The sequence below is a fragment of the Gymnodraco acuticeps genome, unplaced genomic scaffold (assembly GCF_902827175.1).
Source record: "Gymnodraco acuticeps unplaced genomic scaffold, fGymAcu1.1, whole genome shotgun sequence".
Classification (NCBI taxonomy): domain Eukaryota; kingdom Metazoa; phylum Chordata; class Actinopteri; order Perciformes; family Bathydraconidae; genus Gymnodraco; species Gymnodraco acuticeps.
In genome coordinates this window covers 5,199-28,979 of record NW_022990203.1, presented here as the reverse complement: position 1 = coordinate 28,979, position 23,781 = coordinate 5,199, and the positions used below count along the sequence as shown (strand labels likewise).

Genomic DNA, 23,781 nt, shown 5'->3' with positions numbered 1-23,781 from the left:
TATAGAGTTAGGTTGGTGTGGTACACAGATTTCTTGTTTTTCAATGTTAAAAAATAGTCTCGTAAAAAAAACCTGGAACCACAATAGCTGGCTTTTTTATTTATACATATCTTTTCATTTAGTTATTTTTAGTTATGTTTTCATTTCATTTTGTGGAATTAAGAAGTGACAATGCACATAATTACCTCGAGCACTTGGGTCCATCTCGTAAATGTGCCAGATTTAGCCATAGTAAAATTATCATAAATATACTTTCATTGCATTTCTTGGTTGTATATTGTCTATTTAAAAAATAGAATATAGTAAATATTACAACAGTTAAATAAAGACCTATGGTTATAATTGTGGCTTTTAATTTAGGCAGATTTTACGTACGAAAACGTGAATATTATAACCATTATCTATAAATAAATGCATAATTATATTAGGAAATCTTTAGACTCTTTACGACTCATCACCGCTCACTCCGACCGCGTGGCCTAATGGATAAGGCGTCTGACTTCGAATCAGAAGATTGAGGGTTCGAGTCCCTTCGTGGTCGTCTTTTGCTCTTCTAGCAGCGATGTTTTTTGTTTATTGTTAACTTTATCGTTGAATAATGTTTTGTGGTTAATTCATACTCGCTGTAGACTTTACTAATGAATCATTTTATTGTTTATATAGCTTCATTGCATATAACGGTCCACGATGAAGCTCCATCTTTTCCCTTCTAGCGCCTGCAAACCTGTCGTTGTTGATTGTTTACCATTTTCTAAACGCTCCCCTATGAACACTTCTAATGTTTCTGACCAACATACCTCACATTTGAGTTGGGTTCCAAGGTTATATATCCTTTGTTACAACAATTAATCCACATTATTCGGCTTGTGGATCATAACATATCACACTGACTTGAATATTTCCGTATAAAACTACGGTATTCCACTCCGTCACATTTTGTTGAAAAATACTGTATTTGTAGACAAAGGGAAAGTAGAAAAAGGGAGAAAACTGCACGAGGGAAGGAGAGGTAAATGGTGTGTAGAGTCTGACATCTAGTGGTGGCATTCTGTATAAGCATGGGAAATGCAGGACATGTTTATAGTGGCAACAGTTGTTCAATTTGAGTTCTGATTCTTATTATGCATTAATAGGAGAATGTTCACTCTTGTTATTTATATCTAATGAAAATAAATAATGGTTACCTATGCATACACCGGCTGTTGTTATATCAGTATTTAGTGTCTCTACTTTAAAGAGTCCTCTCCTGCTGATGTTCAGGTGTATATCAGTATGTAGTGTCTCTACTTTAAAGAGTCCTCTCCTGCTGATGTTCAGGTGTATATCAGTATGTAGTGTCTCTACTTTAAAGAGTCCTCTCCTGCTGATGTTCAGGTGTATATCAGTATGTAGTGTCTCTACTTTAAAGAGTCCTCTCCTGCTGATGTTCAGGTGTATATCAGTATGTAGCGTCTCTACTTTAAAGAGTCCTCTCCTGTTGATGTTCAGGTTATATCAGTATGTAGTGTCTCTACTTTAAAGAGTCCTCTCCCGCTGATGTTCAGGTGTATATCAGTATGTAGTGTCTCTACTTTAAAGAGTCCTCTCCCGCTGATGTTCAGGTGTATATCAATATGTAGTGTCTCTACTTTAAAGAGTCCTCTCCCGATGATGTTCAGGTGTATATCAATATGTAGTGTCTCTACTTTAAAGAGTCCTCTCCCGCTGATGTTCAGGTGTATATCAGTATGTAGTGTCTCTACTTTAAAGAGTCCTCTCCCGCTGATGTTCAGGTGTATATCAATATGTAGTGTCTCTACTTTAAAGAGTCCTCTCCCGCTGATGTTCAGGTGTATATCAATATGTAGTGTCTCTACTTTAAAGAGTCCTCTCCTGCTGATGTTCAGGTGTATATCAGTATGTAGTGTCTGTACTTTAAAGAGTCCTCTCCTGCTGATGTTCAGGTGTATATCAGTATGTAGTGTCTCTACTTTAAAGAGTCCTCTCCTGATGATGTTCAGGTGTATATCAGTATGTAGTGTCTCTACTTTAAAGAGTCCTCTCCTGCTGATGTTCAGGTGTATAACAGTATGTAGTGTCTCTACTTTAAAGAGTCCTCTCCTGCTGATGTTCAGGTGTATATCAGTATGTAGCGTCTCTACTTTAAAGAGTCCTCTCCTGCTGATGTTCAGGTGTATATCAGTATGTAGTGTCTCTACTTTAAAGAGTCCTCTCCTGCTGATGTTCAGGTGTATATCAGTATGTAGTGTCTCTACTTTAAAGAGTCCTCTCCCGCTGATGTTCAGGTGTATATCAATATGTAGTGTCTCTACTTTAAAGAGTCCTCTCCCGCTGATGTTCAGGTGTATATCAGTATGTAGTGTCTCTACTTTAAAGAGTCCTCTCCTGCTGATGTTCAGGTGTATATCAGTATGTAGTGTCTCTCCTTTAAAGAGTCCTTTCCTGCTGATGTTCAGGTGTATATCAGTATGTAGCGTCTCTACTTTAAAGAGTCCTCTCCTGCTGATGTTCAGGTGTATATCAGTATGTAGTGTCTCTACTTTAAAGAGTCCTCTCCTGCTGATGTTCAGGTGTATATCAGTATGTAGTGTCTCTACTTTAAAGAGTCCTCTCCTGCTGTTGTTCAGGTGTATATCAGTATGTAGTGTCTCTACTTTAAAGAGTCCTCTCCTGCTGATGTTCAGTGTTTTGCAAAAAGTGCCAAGTTAAATTGAAAATTGGGTGCAGAGCTGAAAATGTGTTTAGAGTTTTGGAGATTTGATCTGAGGTTTTGCTCTTCGAGTGTGAGATTAAATAATTGTGCTTTATATATCATTTCAGTGTGCTAGCAACTCAAAAAGAAAATGTAATAGAAGTGTAAAACCAAAATAGCGTTGATTTTTTTCTTGTCACGTAACAACCTGAACTCCACCACTTCTGTAACTATTGGAACCCAAGTGATTCAATTCAATTCAAGTTTATTTATATAGCCCAACATCACAAATCCTATTTGTCTCAGAGGGCTTCACAAGTCAACAAACACAATTGGCAATGCAAAACAATGTAACAACAAAGCAATAAGCTGTCTCATAACCTAAACAAGTATTTTCCCTTTATTTTGAGTTAGTTCTGAAATGGACACGTGTAGTTAGTTACCAGTCACTGTTTGAGGATACAAGATGGATTGATTTGAATGCAAATGATGCCTTCAAAATGTCTTAAAATCAAATGTTCTGTACACACAAGATGCCAAAAACCAGAGGCCCCTCTCCTCTCTGAACCCTCCTCTTCTTAAAAAGTCATTTAATCCGGGTGGTGGGTCATTTGGCGTCCTTCGTCTCCGTCTTTGCCAGATTGTTTATCCTGCAGCTGCCTATCTGCTGCATGTCTAATTGTTTTTTAAAGAAGCACCGACGCCAGCCCTGGTGCTCGTCCTTTTATCCAAAAACGGTGTGATGCCTCTTCGCAAAAACCTCTGCCTCTGCCAGGATCTCCACAACCACCAACCTCTCTTTATTGTGAGGACATTGAACCTCTCATGGCACCAGCAGGGGGTTTGGGGGGTTTGGAGGTTTTGTGCCAGGCTCAGCAGTAACAGGTTTCTGAGGTTTGAAGAGTCGAGGCGCGACGCCAACATGACCCGACCGCCCTGAACAAACATGGACAACACAAGGATGGATATAGTCCACAGATAATAAATACAATTTCTCTTGTGGGTATCAGGATCAGAATCAGAATACCTTTGTTCGTCCTACAGAGGGGAAATGTACATTGTTACAGCAGAAAAGAGCCAAAGACAGCCTAAAAAATAATATTAAGGATAAAACAATTTACAAAATACACATCCTGTAACAGTTCTGATGACCGCCAGGTATGTTATAGTTATTAACGCCATATATACAGTATATATTGCACATAGTTGGTAGGCCTATTAACCCTTGTGTGGTTTTTGTTACTCAGCCAGTGTTCGTGGGTCTGGTGGACCCGCTGCCTTTTTGGGTTTCAATTCAACACAATCCAAATATTTTATCTTAAAATACTCAACAGATGTTGATAAGCAAGTAAGCAAATAAGCAAGTAAGCAAGTAAGCAAGTAAGCAAGTAAGCAAGTAAGCAAGTAAGTAAGTAAGCAAGTAAGCAAGTAAGCAAGTAAGCAAGTAAGCAAGTAAGCAAGTAAGCAAGTAAGTAAGTAAGCAAATAAGTAAGTAAGCAAGTAAGCAAGTAAGCAAGTAAGTAAGTAAGCAAGTAAGTAAGCAAACAAGCAAGCAAGCAAGCAAGCAAGTAAGCAAGTAAGCAAGCACGTGTGTGTGTGTCTGACCTTCTTGTGTGCGCTGAAGATCCTCCTGAAGGAGTCCGGGTTCTTCTCTGCTGTTTTCCCTGTTGGAGGCCGGCGGGGGGGCCGAGGCGCCCGGGCCACCACCCTGAGGCCGTCCTCCGAGAAATCAAGGACCTCTGCAGACCACACACACACACACACACACACACACACACACACACACACACACACACACACACACACACACACACACACACACACACACACACACACACACACACACACACACACACACACACACACACAGAAGGCCCAGACAGGTGCACACCTACAATTTCCACACTTTTGTTAGCCCCGGGTAGGGGGGGGGGGGGTGGATTGCCACAAAAAATCTAAATGTTTCTGAACTGTTTCTGATAACGTAAATTCCTACATTTCCCCCAAAAGTACCTTCCCACTTTGCGGTCATGTTGTGTCCCTTGGTTGTGTCTATTTGCAATCCCAGATAAATCAGACAAGTACAAATTGAGGTGTGAAGATTTTAATATAAAAAGTAACTGACATGCTTGGTTTAATAAAGTATTTCCATCATTTGTGTTTCTCTGTCTCAAGTCAAGCTGAAAAGTATTAGTTTTATGAAGCTTACCGTAAGCAACAATTCAGTTATTGACAGTCATTTCTTTTTTTATATGTCTTAATAAGTGTCAGAATAGTGTTTTGGATTATTATAGGTTTGAAGGAAAAGGTAAGAACATTTTCAACACATGTATAACTGACAGTAAGGGGGCGTTCACGGTCATTTATTTTTATTAACTGAAAAGGAAAACTACCTTTCTATCTCACAGTGTTTACAGCACACACATTTGACAATAATCCCTTTTATACAATAACCCAACTTCGTTTTTCCATTAACTCTGATGAGTTTTGTTTATATGTTCCATTTTACTCCTGAAACATTTATGCCGCATTTTACACGCCGTCTTTGAAAATATACATTTGAACGAGTTTCATGGGAGTACTTGAACGCAGCATTTGCTACTGGTTAGGATAAACATATGACATACCAGCCGTTCCGGTTATGAATTTCACAATAAAACTCGAAAAAGCCAACGAGCCAAAAAACAACAAAAATAATGCATCAAATTATAATTACATTATATTTGTATGCATAAATATTTTTTAGTAAATCCCTATTTTTAATATGTAATTTACATATTAAAACATTTCACTCGTTTCATATACAATATTCCTTCCATCTGTTGTATCCTCCTTTTACTTTGTCAACACACACCACCTAACTTCCGGTTATGTCCCGTTAACTTGACTCTGACTCCAATGGAAGCTTCGTCTCGCGAACCGAAGGAAACAATCGATTCTGATTTAAGCTTTAAAAATAGGAGCATTATTTAATTAAACCAGTAAACTTACTACACATTAAACATTTCATCTGAGTCTGTCTTCCCGCCTGTGTGTTTCAAACCCGCTGATTCACCGTTAAAAGGTTCCGTTGGGCCTTGTTTATAAACTGAGAAACAGGCCGGAGGATCTTTAGAAAACCAAGTAAGTGTAAAATATATATAAATATAATCACCAGTTAGTGTTAGTGCCCTGTTATAAAACTGCTTATGTTTGTATGTGTGCCTCGTGGAGCCACATTGTGTCAGCTTGTAGTTATTGTTATTAATATATTATTGTTAGCCGTTAGCCCGAAGCTAGCTCCAGTCTGCTGAGTTTAATGCTAAGCTAACGGCTAGCGTCACTAACAACTCGAGATAATAACGTTAATAGTGATTTTGTAACAAAAGAATCACCAGGTTTTAATGTTTGCTTTGTCCTATCCAGTGTATGGGTCTGTCTTCCCTCCATTAGTTTGTTTTCTTTATGTTATATCAATCATATTTCCCCTGCTAGCATCACAGCTGATAGCTTTAAGTTTCTGTTGTTCAGTCTGTTAACAAAAACACATCAACATAGTTGGTGAGTAGAACTTTCATAAAAGCCTTTCTGATCCACTTTGTCAAAGCAAATCAGAATCCCTTATTTTCATTTCAACCCTTTATTTAACCAGGTAGGTCCCGTTTAGATCATGGGTCTCTTTTCCAAGGGAGACCTGCAGCAAGTAGCAGGGTTCCTACGGTCATTGAAAACCTGGAAAAGTCATGGAAATTCAAAATGCTAATTTCAGGCCCTGGAAAAGTTTTGGTAAAAAATATTTTTCCCAACGTTTTGGAAAAGTCATGGAAATGTAACTAAAGTTGCATCAAATATTTATATTTTATCTAATCGCCGAAATAGTAATGCTATAATGATAATACATACTGTATCGTACTGAAACGTAACATGGCATTTAACTGACGAGGTATTTTGCTGGTGAGAGATTTTAGTTGCTTTATTTAGTTCATATGTTCATAGTTTATCATATGCAGACCTTATTCTCCTGTTCCATGTTAAAATAAACCATTTTCAGTGGTACCGCTGAGAAAGAGTCGTGACAAGTTAGGTAAAGGTCATGGAGAAGTCATTGGTGAAAAAGTGTATGAACCCTGAAGTAGGTTCCACATGAATACATAAAACAAAAAGGACATCATATTTACAGAGCTACATTTACATACCTAGAGACATTGGTAGGTACCAACAGTCTCAGATTACATAGCACCTATCCGAGCTTTAAAAACAGGCAGTGGAACCAAATGTCTCAGTTTCAATTCTTTTTGCAGACTGTTCCAAGCAAGAGGAGCTGCACACATAAAAGCTTTCGTACCTACGTCAGTCCTTGCACATGTAACAAAACCACAGCATGCGATCTCAGGCAACAGCTACCTGCAACTCTCTGTGTGATCAGAGCAGATGTAAGAAGGTAGTTTACCCAACATGGCTTTGTAGATGAACGTGTACCAGTGACTGAGCCTCCGTACAGTTAGTGAAGGCAGACCTGCCCTGGCATACAGGGTGCAGTGATGAGTGAGTGCTTTCAGTTAGTGACACATCTCAGTGTCTCCTTGTCCCTCAACAGGGACATCATTACAAGTTAGAAGTATAGTGCAGTGTAAAGGGAATAGACCTATTTATTATATAAAAAAGTATGCACACGTTATGAATAATAAAACGCAATAAGTTAAACAACTATAACAGATAAGTACACCATGGTAAAGGAAGAAATGAGTAGCAGTATATTTAAAAAATGAACAATATATAAATATGGAACTAGCTTAGATTGAAAAATACATTAAAAAGAAGAAAATAAATGATTGTATTGCACATTAGTGTGTTTTGCAAATCAGGGATATAAGCCAAAGTCAACTCTATTGTCAAGCTTTCAGTTTGTGTGTACAGAGAGAGAAATCGAAATACCGTTTCCCACAATCCAGAATACAAATAAAAAAAAGTATAAATAACAGTCTGTGTGTGGTGGTCTATGGCCGTGATGTTTGTTTGTACAATAACCCCCCCTCTCGCCCTCTAGAGAAATGACCCAGATGCAACAATGACATCCAGATTCGGTAAAACCTACAGCCGTAAGGGGGGGGAGGGCACGTCCAAGTTCGACGAGGTTCTGTCCACCAAGAGAGGCACCCTCAGCACCAAATGGGGCGACACCACCTACAAAGCCAAGGTGGGCTCAAAGCGTGCCGGAGCGCCCAAAAATGACTCGATTCTGGAGGTCTACAAGAGACCCCGTCCGAGCGGAGACGGCATGGAGGATCCGTTCGGCTTCGACAGCGACGAGGAGTCCAAGCCGGTGTCGTCTCGCAGCAAGTCGTCCCCCGCTAAACCCAGCGCTGCCGAGCCCCCCCAGGCAGAGAGACCGGGGGCGGGGCTCTCTCTGAACATGGGGAGCATGTCCAGCCTTCAGGGGGGGGGAACCCACAGTCTGACGGCCTCCAGAGGGGCCTCCTCGTGGATGAACAACGACCGGAGCCAGCCCCCCCGGATTGTGGAGGACACGGCGCGCTTCTTCAACAGCAGCACTGCTACTGCAGGTAATACACAGACGGAGACCTCTGACCTGGGAAGGTCTTGAGTGTTCTAGTGTTAAGGCCAACATTCAAGAGTCAAGGCTTTTATTGTGTTCGTAGCTACAGTGCAGATATGTCAATGACAATCTGAGGTCACAGGCTCCTCCAACGATGCAACACAATGTAACAGAGTATAAATAGTTAAAATAGTGCAAGTAAATACAAATACAATAGAACAGAAGAGTGCAAGGAGAGTCTATATACAAGTGATTGGATAAAGTGAATAAGATTGGCTTAAAAAATGAAAAATAACTACGAATGCTCAAGTTATCAACAACAACAAACATTGCAGAAGTACACCATGGTAAAGAGTAGCAGTGCATACAGACGATATATTAAATGATGGAGGTAGCTGGTGCCGTATGCCAATTGTAAATACATTGAGAGAACAAATAAACGTGAGTTGCACACATTGGGAAGTTACTTTACTTCAGTGGTTCAGTACTTATTTCCTCTTATCAGGAGTAAACAAACCCTCCAAGACATTCATTCATTCTTACCTGATTTCTACAGCATTGTTCTGTTCTGTGAACGAATGGAAACCTCATGCTCGTTACTCCTCTTTGTGCTTGGATGCAAACTGCATTTTGTTTTACGCTGTGCAATGACAGTAAGATATCATCTAATACACGAAGCCTTTAATCCTGCGTGGATCTGGACAGTGCTGCTTCTGTGTCATCTTTCATCTATACAATTACAAAATAATAATAGATGCCCATTAAGTAACGTGTCAATAGAGCGGTGCCGCGACGCGTCCGAAAACCCGGAAGTGAGTCAGCATTTCTCCACTTCCTGTTCCCTCGTCTCAGAGCCAATGGGATAGCTGGAAATAAGGTCTGTGTTTGAGACACATTTGGATCACGTTTTGTTCTACGCTGGTGATTTCTGAAGAGTGGACGTGTCTGAAAAACGATGGTTGTTACCAAGTGGCTGAATAGGACTACAGAAGTCGTGGAGGCCGTTGTACGTCATTACGCCGAACACGTGAACACTCCTCTAAGTTTGTTTGAAAGTAAGTACCTGCCTCCTGCAAGCTGTTCAAACAAATGCTTCAACTCGTACCATTTAGAATCTGTATATTTGAATATGGATCTTAATGGTCCCATGTCATGCTTCTCTGGTTCTGACCCGTCCCCTTGTGTTCTGAAGCTTCTGCATGTGAACGCTCTGCAGAGTCTCAACCCCTCAGAGTGCACCCTGTAGGGAGTAACACTCTGACACAGAGAAGACCTGTCTGTGCTGCCCCAGAACGCCTCGTTGGACATTTATCTGTTTCCATTGTTTGCTTCCTGGGTTCTGTGACGTGTGAACACCCACATCAACAACAAATGACCGGATTGGCCCAAATGGACCAATCCGCGGAGCACCTCACACACCAGGACCCCTTGGCTCACTAACAGGGAGTCCCATTGACTTGCATAGAGCTCCCTGGTTGGTAATAGTCGAGTTGGGATGGTGGAGAAATGCTCTCCTCAGACCCGTTCTCACAGCGTTAGAAACCTTTCTCTTTCTCGATATCAAGCCACACTTATTGTTTTTACTTCGGCTGTGAGTGTTTGTTTGCTCAGGATGAGTTTCGCTTGTTCTCGCTGTATCGCCGACCCGGAAACCTGTCCGCTCCTCGCAGCAGCGAGCCTCGCAACGTCCCGACTAATCAGAGCTGGGCTCACAGGGGGGGGGGGGGGGGGGGCTCCAACAAGCCGTGTAGGACAGAGAGTGAAAACACAGACTCTACAGAGATGCTGTGAGAAACCAATGAGAGTTTGGAACATTGAACAAAGTGAATCTATTCTAGTCGACCTCAACGATGGAATCATGATCAGCAGAAATGGCCACAGGACCTTTAAGTCGGCGTGACGTTGAAGCCGTGCTGCTGCACTCGGCTGTAGTTCCTTTATAGCATAACGTTAGCATTTTGCTTCTGGACATTAGAGTTATGATTCCAAAATTATAAAAGTAGGGTAGGCATGTGGAAATTAAACGGCTGAACAAAACGTGGTCCGTCTCTTAAATGTGTTTCAACCTATGGAGAAACCTCATTGCATTTTTGTCGAGGGAACCGGAAGGAGCTTCTAGGACGCTGCACCGCTCTATTCTACTTTGCTTTAACAGGCGGAACACTTCCTGTGCAGAAGTTTCACAATAAAATCTTTCTACGATTATCTCTTCTTTCACAAAATGCTTTTATTGTGAAATGTATTTAGGAAGTGATTTTAAGATCCTGTTAATTTAGGAATTTTATAATATATATCATTTTTTTCAAAGGTTTAATTCAGTAGACAGAAAAAGGGTCACTTAAATAATCTAACAGAATAAATGAATCCTGCACCACTCTCTACAAAGGGGAATTTGTTTCTAGGTTTCTTGATGTGAGAGGTCAAGGGTCGTCTGGGAGAATCCTCATCCTCCTGTGTTCTCGCCAAACGTAGCTTCACTCTGCGATGTCATCGAGTCTGACGGCCCGTCCACACAGCGGCGTGCGTTGAAGCTTCCAACGCTTCTGCCCATTCACTTTGAATGGGGTGACGTCACTTTTAGCCGAACTGCATCGTGGGAAGCGACGTGGAGCGTTGCTGGCGTGGCTCGCTGCAAAAGTTGAGCAATGTTCAACTTTTGTCGCCTCGGCAGAAGCGTCAGCCAATCGAATCATATGCCAGTACAAGCTCTAGCCAATCAAACCGCTGCTTGTGAGTCAGGGGCGGGAGATTCATGTGATTGGTTGTTGGTCGAGTTTCAGACACGCCCGCCGGCAAGCGTCAACGCACGCCGCCGTGTGGACGGGCCGTAACTCCTGAAAGGCAAACTACTCTCAAATGGTTGTAAATCAGCCAAATGGAAAGAGGTTAAAGACGGATGATAAAGCCCTCTGCTATTCTCCACATGTGATGTTCCTTTGTGAGTTTTAACTTCTGAAAGTTAGGCAGCTAGTTGACCTACTTTCTAGCTTTACGCCTCTTCATCAACACAGTTCTATAAACCCACAGCTGATACAGATATTCTTTGATGTTACGCTGCGAAGCAATTTCCTGTCTCTGCTCTGAGTAACAAGTGTAATATTCATACGTTTGTGATCTGTGACGGGCAGACGTGTCCGTGACGTGCTATTAGCCGTGTGTGTGTTATCCTTGACATGAAGCTTGGGAGTGTGTGTCCTGTTTTCAGTGTGTAAAGGTGCTATTTGAAGTGGTGCAATCGTTATGCACACACTGCTACATCTGTGAAGTTAACCAAAAACAAATCATGTGCTCAGAGCTGATAGTATTCTGTAGTCGTAACCAGCTACTATTTAATTCGATTAAATGAAGCCGGTTTAAAGAGTCTAGACATTTGGAAACATGTGTTGGTTTGAAAACTATAGAAAGATGTTAGGATGTTGTGACGGGGTTCATTTTGTCCGTTCACAAACACTGGCCTAGTCGGTTGGGTTACACTCCAAAAACCTTTATTCTTAACAGCAACAAACAAATAACGAAACAGCACACCTTAAACAAAGTAAAAATCCAAAACAGGCCGTCCATCACTCATTCAGAGTAAACATGTTCTGTTGTTGCCTTCTCTGCAACAAACTCCCAAACATGTCCCAGCTGTTGCCTTTACTGCAACATTCTTCTGAGTGACTCCTCCAGGGCCAAACCCCGTCCCTTTTGAGCCCATAGCCCCTCCCACAGGCTTACCGTCAACAGGTGACAACAATTAAACTTCAAACCACATTTCAACATAAAAATCCGACCCAAACATAAAACAGGTTAACCACCTCTTAACATACTCATTTAACAAATTAACAAACACACAATAAATAATTAATTGCATGGTTCCTTTTTAGGAAGAGAGCAGGAAATGTTTGGTGTGTGTGTAGTGTGTGTGTGTGACTGTGTGTGTGTCGGCTGTCAGTGGCGGAGTCGGTCACTCATGTGATCCGCTCCATCACAGATGTACATACAATGTGTTGGAGCGCTAGCCAATAAGAGCGTGCAGTCGTAGAAGTTGTATTTAGTAGCCAGCTTTCTGAGTCAGGATCAGGTCGTGGAACCTTTGCTTTACTCACTATGCACTCACTCGTTCTGCTAAGTCCGTGAAGTAATAGTAGCACTAATCTTGTGCTCAGAGCTGATGGCTCATGTTCCGGAAGTAAACACAGGAGTCAAAAGCTACCACCTCTGAAATGATAGTGAAGCGGCAACATTTAAAGACGTCAAGAACTGAGACTGTTGATGAGGATATAGTTTACCAAGAGGGGCAGCTTCCCTCCGCTCTTCCCCACATACAAGTAGCACAAGTTGATTTCACTTTCTGTTGTATTTAGTAGCCAGCTTTCTGAGTCAGGATCAGGTCGAGGTCTCCTTGGCTAGCAGAATACATTAGATGTAGTTTTACAGAGAACAATAGAACACATTACAGGAATGGGAAAACCCCAAAAAGCAGAATAGGGCCTTTTTTACAATATTTGACAAAACTGATTCTTTCTCCTCAGTGTGATGGTGCTTTTTGAAGTGCAATGTTATGCACACACTCATTCTGCTAAGTCTGTGAAGTTAACCAAAAACTAATCATGTGCTCAGAGCTGATTGTATTCTGGAGGTCGTCATTTGAATAAATGAAGCCGGTTTCAAAATTGGGGACGTTTGGGAAAATGTGTTGTTTTGAAACCTATAGAAAGATGTTACTGTAGCTTTCAGGTACAACAGGAGAGCGTGTGTTCAATAGATTTCAAGATGTTCCGGAAGTAAACACAGGAGTTAAAAGCTACCACCTCCGAAATCATAGTGAAGCGGCAACATTTAAAGACGTCAAGAACTGAGACTGTTGATGATAATATAGTTTACCAAGAGGGGGAGCTTCCCTCCGCTCTTCCCCACATACAAGTAGCACAAGTTGATTTCACTTTCTGTTGTCTGTTATATTTTGCAGGCAGAACAAACACGTAGTACTCCTTGGCTAGCAGAATGAATTCGTTTTAGTTTTTGCTTTGCAGTGGACGTATAGAACACATTACAGGAAAAGGGAAAACCCCAAAAAAGCAGCTTCTTTCAAATAAACTTTTACAATATTTGACAACTCTGATTCCGTTTCCTCCCGTAGGAAATCCTCCGAGCTCCTCCTCGTCTTCCTCAGAGCCTCAGCACAGCTACTCGTGGTACCTGAACGCCTCGGAGAGCGACAAGAAGCCGCTGCCTCAGACCACCACTTTGAAAACGGGGGCAAAGGCAGAATGCTCGTACGACTCGTGGGACGACATCATGGGTCTCCGCCCTCCGTCCCCCAGCATCCAGGAGCCTCGAAACCCGGCTCCAACGCTCTCCTGGGCAACAGCCGGAGTTTCCGCACAACATCAGAAACCCCCGTCTCCCCCACGGAGCCCAAACCTGAGCGAGGACTTCGGGGGAGACTTGGATTTCCTCATGGAGACGACGGATTCCACGCAGATGCAGACGACCTCCTCCTCTTCCTCCTCCTCGTCTTCGTCGCTGCTCAGGAACACAAACTGTCGGACGTACAGGAGGCCCAACAAGGGAAAAACATCGGACTCTGTCTCAGATCCGCCCAAATCTGCGTCTGACGGAGGTAATGATAAGACCACAGTAGAAGGAGGAGAAGGTAGAGGAAGAGGAAGGAACAGAGACTTCACGGTGCTTCCACCCTCCTCCGTGTCCATGTGTAACGTCACCATCCAGGACCGGGGGGGGGAGGAGTTCAGTGCGGACGCAGCGCCCTCCAGCGGGAGCAGCGGCGCCGCGTCGGGGAACAACAGCGTGGAGCTGGGAGAGGCCGGGTGGCAACGGAAGAAAACTGAGATACTAAACACAAGGTAAGAGATAAACACACACACACACACACACACACACACACACACACACACACACACACACACACACACACACACACACACACTAGGGATGCCAGAAACTGACCATGATCGAAAATCGGACAGCCCTGGCGAATAATAATCGATTATTCGACCCCCCCCCTTCACTGGAGAACTGCGCTAAAACAGCTGATCACAACGTTCACACTCTGTGGTCACGAAGTACTCCACTCAAATGCAAACGCATGTTGATGTTGAGCTGTGGTACACCAAAGTCTTTCCGCAGAGCTTGCATTTGATTCATTTGCACCTGTCAGTTTGAAGTAGTTTCACGAGGAACTCTTCTTTCCTTTGTTCATCTTTAGTTGTGTTCTCACTCCAATAAATCAATCGCACGTGTGACGGAGAGGGGGGGGGGGCGGGGTCGGTGTGTAGCAGCGCAGCGAAGGGCGAAGGGCCTGCGCTGCTGGCTTCCTCCAAGTTTACAGTAAAACAAACTGGTGGTGTGACCAATGGCCATTTACAATTATTAATACTATTATTAGCATTATTCTATATTTTGGTTGAAACATAAATAATAATAAAAACATATATAAATAAATCGAATTTTAAAAATAATTTTCGATTATCGAGACTGTAACGAATAATCGCTGGCATCCCTAACGCACACACACACCACAACATTTCAGGACAAAGTCAAATGTAAGCTTTTTGATTAAAAAGTCATTATGAAAACAAATGTTCCCAGAATAAGGACTTTTTAAATAATGATTACAAAAGGAAACGTTCTGAAAAGAGTTGGTATCAAAACGAGAACATTATTTTGGGTTATGTGATTTTCTAAAATCTACAAACTCTTATTTGATATTGGAAACATCCTGAATCTTAAATGAAGAGCTGGAACGACCTGCTAGAAAGTGAATATGCCACTAAGTGGAATCAGAATTATCAATCCAACGGGGAAATGGAGAAACCTTGACATGTCTGTAGATGAATTCAGATTTCATCCCTGAGTAAAGGAATCAAAACGATGGCACCTATTTCCAGAGGGGTAGACATTTCTTTCTGTGTGACTTCACAACCTCTTTCTGTCTGGAGGCTTTCACTGAGAAACTTCTGTAAAGCAACGGCTCTCAGGAAAGACAGGTTATCGTTCTGTGAAACATTTTTTTCCATTTCATGCATGTTTTCATCTCTTAATGAAAGATTCCAAGTAAAAGCTTGAGTGTCATTCAATGCTTTTTCCCGAGGACGATTAATTCAGTCAGACATTTTGACACATTTTCATTTAAGTTTGCTTTCATCTGCTATACTTACCAGATTAGTTTCCTCAACAGGGAAGAGTGAAAATCTTGATTAAAATGTGGTTCATGTTTTACTGGAGCCACCTGACCTTAGTGCATCATTTTATAAATCAATTCTTATATCCATCGTGTCGCAGGAATGAGTCTTAAAACATGTAGATCCTTTATACGATACGATACGATACGATACGATATACTTTATTGTCCCCGTAAGGAAATTCGTTCTGGGCTCCGTCCAGCAGTTCCGCATACATGTACATAATATACAAACATAGTGGACATTTAAGAGACATACACATATCATCAATCATACACCGTTTGAACAAACACAATACACGCAGACGCACATACTGACAATGGCGACCTATTGCACAACCCTCATGGCCAACATTTAAAAAAAGTACATTTCATTACATTTGACTTCGACTACATTTCATTTCATGTGAATGTTAAGAAGCTTAATGGACATAGGTAGGAATGAGTGCTTATAGCGGTTCAGCCTGCTCTTGGGAACCCTGAATCTTCTACCAGAAGGTAGGAGCTGGAATTCTGGGTGGAGTATGTGGGTGGGATCAGACACCATTTTGTTTGCCTGTCTGATAATGGACTGCTCGTATATGTTTTGGAGAGATGGGTGTTTTTTAACCCCCATAATTTTCATAGCAGTCTGAACCAGGCGAGCGATCTGTGACTTTGACTGCACTGTCAAGTTACCATACCAGGCAGTAATACCTCATGATGCTCTCCATATAGCCTAACATTAGCCTCCTTTAGCTTAGCGGTGGAGACGTCAAGTCATGTGACCGTGCTGTAGTTCCTTTATAGCCCAACATTAGCCTCCTTTAGCTTAGCGGTGGAGACGTCAAGTCATGTGACCGTGCTGTAGTTCCTTTATAGCCCCAACATTAGCCTCCTTTAGCTTAGCGGTGGTGACGTGAAGTCATGTGACCGTGCTGTAGTTCCTTTATAGCCCAACATTAGCCTCCTTTAGCTTAGCGGTGGTGACGTGAAGTCATGTGACCGTGCTGTACTTCCTTTATAGCCCAACATTAGCCTCCTTTAGCTTAGCGGTGGTGACGTGAAGTCCTGTGATCGTGCTGTAGTTCCTTTATAGCCCAACATTAGCCACCTTTAGCTTAGCGGTGGTGACGTGAAGTCATGTGATCGTGCTGAAGTTCCTTTATAGCCCAACATTAGCCTCCTTTAGCTTAGCGGTGGTGACGTGAAGTCATGTGACCGTGCTGTAGTTCCTTTATAGCCCAACATTAGCCTCCTTTAGCTTAGCGGTGGAGACGTCAAGTCATGTGACCGTGCTGTAGTTCCTTTATAGCCCAACATTAGCCTCCTTTAGCTTAGCGGTGGAGACGTCAAGTCATGTGACCGTGCTGTAGTTCCTTTATAGCCCAACATTAGCCTCCTTTAGCTTAGCGGTGGTGACGTGAAGTCATGTGACCGTGCTGTAGTTCCTTTATAGCCCAACATTAGCCTCCTTTAGCTTAGCGGTGGTGATGTGAAGTCATGTGACCGTGCTGTAGTTCCTTTATAGCCCAACATTAGCCTCCTTTAGCTTAGCGATGGTGACGTCAAGTCATGTGACCGTGCTGTAGTTTTATGGATACAGAGTTGAAGAGGTGGATTTTGAGGCGGGACTGGAACAGGGTGAGGGACTCAGACCCCGGCTCAGGTCGGTTAAATGGATTCCTTGCTTCCCTCAAGGAAACCACGAGAAGCAGGGAAATGAGTTTTAAGAGCAAGGGGACGTCCTTTCCTCCGGAGCGTCACGTGAAGCGACATCCGTTTGTGATGACGCTGCACAGCTGATCGTCTGACAGCAGCTCTGTCCCCGTTGTTTCCACACACACCCCCGCCTCTGTTAGCACACATTTACTGACACACACATTTGTATCATCTGTTGTAGACCCCAATACATGAAATAAAATAAGAACTCATTCTAAACAAAATAAACGCCATTATTAAAATGTATAAACGAACATTAGTTTGATTAATATTGATTAGAGTGCACAATAGAAATAAAATAATTGAGAGAAGAAAAAGAGATATGTTATCTATCAAAACCCAGTTAGATGAACATTCATTGGATTGCACACTTTGTGTGTTTGTGTGGATATGTAGCACATTAACATTTCAATAGCACTTAATGACTGAATGTAAATGACAATAAATGTAAAACGAAAAAAGCAATCATGAAAATGTTTCCAATAAATGAATAAAATGATTTTTGCCCACTTTGTTGTTCAGATATATCACATATTTGTAACTAAATGAAACATGAATTGAAACAAAACACAGTATAAACTGAGGAGGGACTCCCGTGAGTTTCATGTATTTTCTTCACTCCGCTGGGAAACTGAGAATGCGCTGCATCGTCCAATCAGTGAGCGGTACACAGTAAGGGGGCGGGGCGAGTGTCTGAGGATTTCATCGAAGGATGGTCTGGTGGTTCCTCGGTTATAGCTCCTTCATTATCGCTCCTCACTCCTCCGGCAGAAATAAGAGCCATGGGACGGTACTCAAGATGGCGCAGACAAATCAACTTCCGGTGAGACCGAGGACCGAGGAGCGAGGACATGAAAATAGTCAACCTGAGACGGGGCCTCAGACTCACGGAGGTCTTGGGGGAGGGAGTTCCAGAGCTTCAGGGCTGCCACAGAGAAGGCTCTATCCCCGAAGCTCCGGAGTTTGGCCTTGGGGATGGAAAGCAAACCGGCTGAGATGGATCTGAGGGACCGGGGGGGTTGGTAGAGGATGAGGAGGTCAGTGAGGTAGGGGGGGGCCAGATGGTGGAGGGCTTTGAAAGTGAGGACCAGGAGTTTGTAGTGGATGCGGTGTGAAACGGGGAGCCAGTGGAGTTCTTTGAGGACCGGGGTGATGTGATGCCATGATTTGGTGTGGGTGAGGAGTCTGACGGCTGCGTTCTGGACACGCTGGAGTCTACTGAGGGATGTAGTGCTGATGCCGTAGAGGAGGGAGTTGCAATAGTCAAGGCGGGAGGAGATGAAGGCGTGAATGAGTCGCTCAGCTGCAGGGCGGGTGAGAAAGGGACGGAGTTTGGCAATATTGCGGAGGTGGAAAAATGAGGTTTTTACAACTTGACGGATGTGGGGCTCAAGGGTATGGGCTCAGAACAGTCTCATAATACACACAGAAGGATTCACACTTGTATTTCATGATCCACACTTGTGTTTTTCAAAGCACACAAATGTGTTCCGTTTCATATAAATGTAAATAAAATCCAAATACAGAAAAAAGTTTTACATGTGTATTTTTGATCCTCACTTATTAGTTTTCCGTTTAAATCCCCTGCACCTGCAAACACGACCCGCTCTCTGTGCACGGATCGCTGTGCATTCGTGTGTGGGTTTTTTGAGACTCCCCTGACGCTCAGCCGATTCGTACTTGTAATTATTTCTATCTATAGCCAATCAGATGTCTCCTCAATTCTAAGCCAATCACATGAGAGCGCCCCCACGAGGGTAGATTTCTTGCGTTCATGACGTAGCGCTTCATGTACGCATTTTGCGCAGTCCGGAGCTGACAGGTCCATGGAGCCTGCAGGCGCTAATCTCAGGACACCTCCACTCTCAGTACAGCGCCACTTTCCGAACAGGAAATGCACGCAAATACAAGCCTTTTTATTATTAAGGTACAGCGCCACTTTCCAAACCATTGATGAATGCTTGTGTACACAAACGGCAGACAAACCCGTTTTAGATGTGTGTTTCCTGTATGGCGAATACAGCTGCTTTATTTATGTCTGTATGAAGTTGTTGTGAGTGTGGAGGGAGCAGCTACAGGTTAGCTTAGCCTACTCGATCAGTGCACTACAAAGCCAGTGCTAGAAAGTGACCTGTTAACGGGGGGGAGCCCCACCGGTCATTATCGGCCGATATTCACTCTTAATAGTTTGATCGGTGCTCTCTATAAAGGCCGATCAAGAGAGCTGGATCTGATCGATATGGACATAAACGCGAGTGAAGTATAACCGGACGCGAGAGAGAGATCAGATCAGCTGCTGAGTCTGACGGAGACACGCAGCTCTGCATGATCACCTGATGCTCCGCCCTCTGTTTAGCGAGCTGACCGGACTGCGCAAAATGCGTATGAAGTGTCATGAACGCAAGAAATCCTACCCTCGTGGGGGCGCGGTCATGTGATTGGCTTAGAATGAAGGAGACATGTGATTGGCTGTAGATAGAAAAAATGACAAGTACGAATCGGCTGACCGTCAGGGGAGTCTCAAAAAACCCACACACGAATGCAAAGCGACCCGTGCACAGAGAGCGGTTTGTGTTTGCAGGTGCAGAGGATTTAAACGGGAAACTAATAAGTGAGGATCAAAAATACATATGTAAAACTTTTTTCTGTATTTGGATTTTATTTACATGGATATGAAACGGAACACATTTGTGTGTGCTTTGAAAAACACAAGTATGGATCCGGAAATACAAGTGTGAATCCTTCTGTGTGCATGTGTGTATTATGAGACTGTTCTGAGCCCATACAAGGGAGAGGGTGGGGTCATATATAACACCAAGGTTGCGTGCCTGGGTGGAGGGGGAAACAGGGGTGCCATCGATGGTGACTGTCAGGTTGGGGGTTTTGCTGAGGGTGGATTTGGAGCCGATGAGGAGGAGTTCAGTTTTATTGCTGTTGAGTTTGAGGAAGTTGTGTTGCATCCAGGGTTTTATTGCAGTCAGACAGGATTCGATGTGGGTGAGGGGGGGGTTCTGGGGGGATTTGGTGCTGAGGTAAATCTGTGTGTCGTCAGCGTAACAGTGAAAGTCCAGGTTGTATTGGCGGAGAATCTGACCAAGGGGCAGGATGTAGATGATGAAGAGGAGGGGGGCCGAGTACTGAACCTTGGGGAACACCTTGGGTGACTGAAGCTGTGGCAGAGGAGTGGTTGTTGAGGGAGATGAAGTGGGATCTGTCGGAGAGGTAGGACTGGAGCCACCTGAGTGCAGTGCCTTCGATACCGATATCCTGGAGTCGAGTGAGCAGGATGGAGTGGCTCACGGTATCGAAGGCTGCACTCGGGTCGAGGAGGATGCTGAGGGAACCGGTGTCAGCAGAGGTGAGGAGGTCATTGAGGCCTTTGATGAGTGCCGTTTCTGTGCTGTGGACGAAAACCAGACTGAAGGGGTTCAAAAAGCTTGTTGGTTTAGAGATGGCGGTGGAGTTGTTTGGAGATGATGCGTTCTATTGTTTTTTTATAGCCTCCTTTAGCTTTTTACTTCAGAAATCATAAAGTGGTGTTGATGTGTGGAGATTATCCTGCTGAACATCTAAGTATAATAAATGTTTGTTTGACACAGAGTTTATTTTCTGACATAATACAAAATGGAGACTCCTATTGGACCAGAGAGATGCTGCCTTCAGGGTCAACTCGGAAATACAACATCCCTCCAGCACTGGATTTCTTTGTCTTTTTCCTGAGTTGTAAACAATGTGTTTCTATCCTCGCTTCAGGTTCAAACCAACGCAGACAAAGTCAAAGAAGGACAGTAAGATGGAGAGTTTCGGTTTCGAAGACGCAGCAGAGGGCCATCAGGAGGAGACCAACAGCGCCGAGAACAGCTACAAGATCCAGTACTTCGGCTTCGACGACATGAGCGACGGAGAAGAAGACGACGAGGACGACAGCGGAGCAAAAGCTAGGAGAAGAGCGAAGAAGGAAGCCGCCGCTCAGCGAGCCCCGATGGAGCCGATGGAGGAAACGCCAACGGAAGAACCTCCGGATCCCTTCGAGGCTCTGGAGAGGCTGGAGGCCCTCGAGAGGACAGAGAGACTCGAGAGGCTCGACAGACCGAGCAAGGAGACCAAGAAGAACGCTGAGAAGGAGAGCAGGATACGAACAGGTAACAAACCTTTTCCCACCAAGAGCTAGGGATGGGCATCGTTAAGGTTTTAACGGTACTACTACTTTTATCGATACTGCTTATCGGTCCGGTCTTTTAACGATACTCTTATCGGTTCTTTTAGAGAAAAAAACAAGGTAAATTAACACATTGTGAACAAAACTAACATTGCTTTTTATTTAAATTAAATCAATAATAATTCACATCAAAAGAAACAACAATGTTTTAACAAATCGTATTAAATAATCTGATGACAGAACTGTGAACAGAACAGCTGAAACTTTAACAAAATAAATACCTCAGTTTCCTCTAATCATTAATGTTTGTATAATGTGGTTAACTCCGTGTGGTGCTGCTAGCATACATAACACCTGACGTGGAAACGTTCCTCGTGGATGGGGCTGCAGAGCTGCTAGAAAGACAGTGGAACCCGGTGCATTCCTCCGTCTGGATGTGGAGCACTTTTGATAAATGTTTAGACACATTGCTCGTGTTACCGCCCTCACATGCTAAACTCTTATTGCACTTTAGGTAACGAGCATCGAGACGGGTAAAGTTTAACCACCTCGGAGTGCGTTCTCTCCGCCACCTCCTCCGTGTGTTGCTGCATGTAGCAGCTGGGTGTGTAAACTGCCCCGCCCCCTCGCACACAGACGGGAGAGAGAGATCTCTGGATTGGAAAGATCGAAAATACTAAAAATAATCATAGACGCATTTTGTAGACTTTTTGCGTGTTAGAAACGGAGTTGGCGAAACTAAAACTGCAATATAATGTTTGTGTAGCAATAACACACACGACATATGTTTTACATGTCTCCAGTACCGATAAAAAGACCGATAACGTCGGAGCTTAACGATACCACGGTCTTTAATAATTCAGCCCCGGGGCCCGTTTAATACCGGGGTCCTGGTACCCATCCCTACCAAGAACCTTACTTTAGGTAAGTTGTCACCATATGTCAAGTTAATTTTAACAACTTTAAACCATTAAAATAAAGATTCCAAAATAAAAAATAACAGTTCCTACAATTTCCGAAAAACGTTAAAAAGTTCCCTGAAGGCGTTATGATGACAAACGATCCCAAAAATAATGGCTAACTTGTTGAAAACAACGACTTTCTTTGTTATTATGACCTCGTATTGAAACACAAGACATTTTCAATGAGAACCTTCTCTAAATAATGCTTTGTTATAGCAAAATAATAACAAGTAAGTATCTAAAACGATGTATTGGTATCTCACAATAAAATATGTAGTACACAGGAAGTGGAGAGTTGTGTTTGTGTAACTGGTGACTGTAGAGATTAGCTCTGTCATGTTGATATGTAAACACACACCCACCATCACTCATTCACAGCCCATCATTTTGACCCTCATAGCAGCAAACTGTCATCTCACACACACACACACACACCCACACAACCACACACACACACACACACACCACCCACACACACACACCCACACACACACCCACACACACACACACACACACCACACCCACACCCACACACCCACACCCACCCACACAACCGCCGTTTCTAAATTCACCAGTGAGGTATTTACTGACCTATTTTATGTCGTAGAATAAAACCTCTTCAGCCCGTGTCCACCACAGACCTTATTACGGGCTATCAACCTAAAACACATGACACAGACGTGCAGTAAAGATTCTCCTCTCATTTCTGTCTGTCTGTGTGTGTGTGTGTGTGTGTGTGTGTGTGTGTGTGTGTGTGTGTGTGTGTGTGTGTGTGTGTGTGTGTGTGTGTGTGTGTGTGTGTGTGTGTGTGTGTGTGTGTGTGTGTGTGTGTGTGTGTGTGTGTGTGTGTGTGTGTGTGTGTGTGTGTGTGTGTGTGTGTGTGTGTGTGTGTGTGTGTGTGTGTGTGTGTGTGTGTGTGTGTGTGTGTGTGTGTGTGTGTGTGGGGTCTGCAGAGATCCTTGATTTCTCGGAGGACGGCCTCAGGGTGGTGGCCCGGGCGCCTCGGCCCCCCCCACCGACCTCCAACAGGGAAGACAGCCGAGAAGAACCCGGACTCCTTCAGGAGGATCTTCAGCGCACACAAGAAGGTCAGATGCACACACACACACACACACACACACACACACACACACACACACACACACACACACACACACACACTGCCTGAAGTCTTTGAAATATCAGAGAACCTGAATCTGCTCTTGAGTTTTAAATAATTAATATAAAAGGCAGTAATTATTGCTGCAATTATTTTCTTTCCATTGTCTTCTATGGTTTGCTCTATAAAACAGTAATAATAATACAAATAATTATTTATATAATGTATTTTATTTGATCATACTGAAGCTAGTGTTATAACCCAAGCTCTGTGTGTGTGTGTCTTTGATCTTTGGCTGTGAATTAGATCCAAATGCAGCCTCTTTTCTTACGAGCTTCTGCATATATATGAGACCTGTAATATACTGATGAAAGACGGTATAATAACCAGGGGTGCACATCACTTTGTTGCCCTGGTTCTCAGAGGAGCACCTGGAGATGTTGCTT

At 43.2% G+C, this 23,781-nt stretch overlaps 1 protein-coding gene and 1 non-coding gene across 2 annotated transcripts; both read left to right on the top strand.

Moving 5' to 3' along the window:
• The first annotated feature begins 468 nt into the window (after positions 1 to 468).
• On the top strand, positions 469 to 541 carry trnar-ucg. Its single transcript has one exon. It is a non-coding gene; the product is annotated as a tRNA-Arg (tRNA).
• Positions 542 to 5,545: 5,004 nt separating this feature from the next.
• LOC117547472 (wings apart-like protein homolog) lies at positions 5,546 to 23,324 on the top strand (the record flags this gene model as incomplete). Its single annotated transcript, XM_034218244.1, is given in 5 exon segments — positions 5,546 to 5,815; positions 7,719 to 8,235; positions 13,351 to 14,077; positions 20,869 to 21,257; positions 23,190 to 23,324. Coding segments are annotated over 4 exon segments (1,747 nt in total), but the record flags the coding sequence as incomplete, so codon positions are not given.
• Between the last annotated feature and the right edge of the window lie 457 nt (positions 23,325 to 23,781).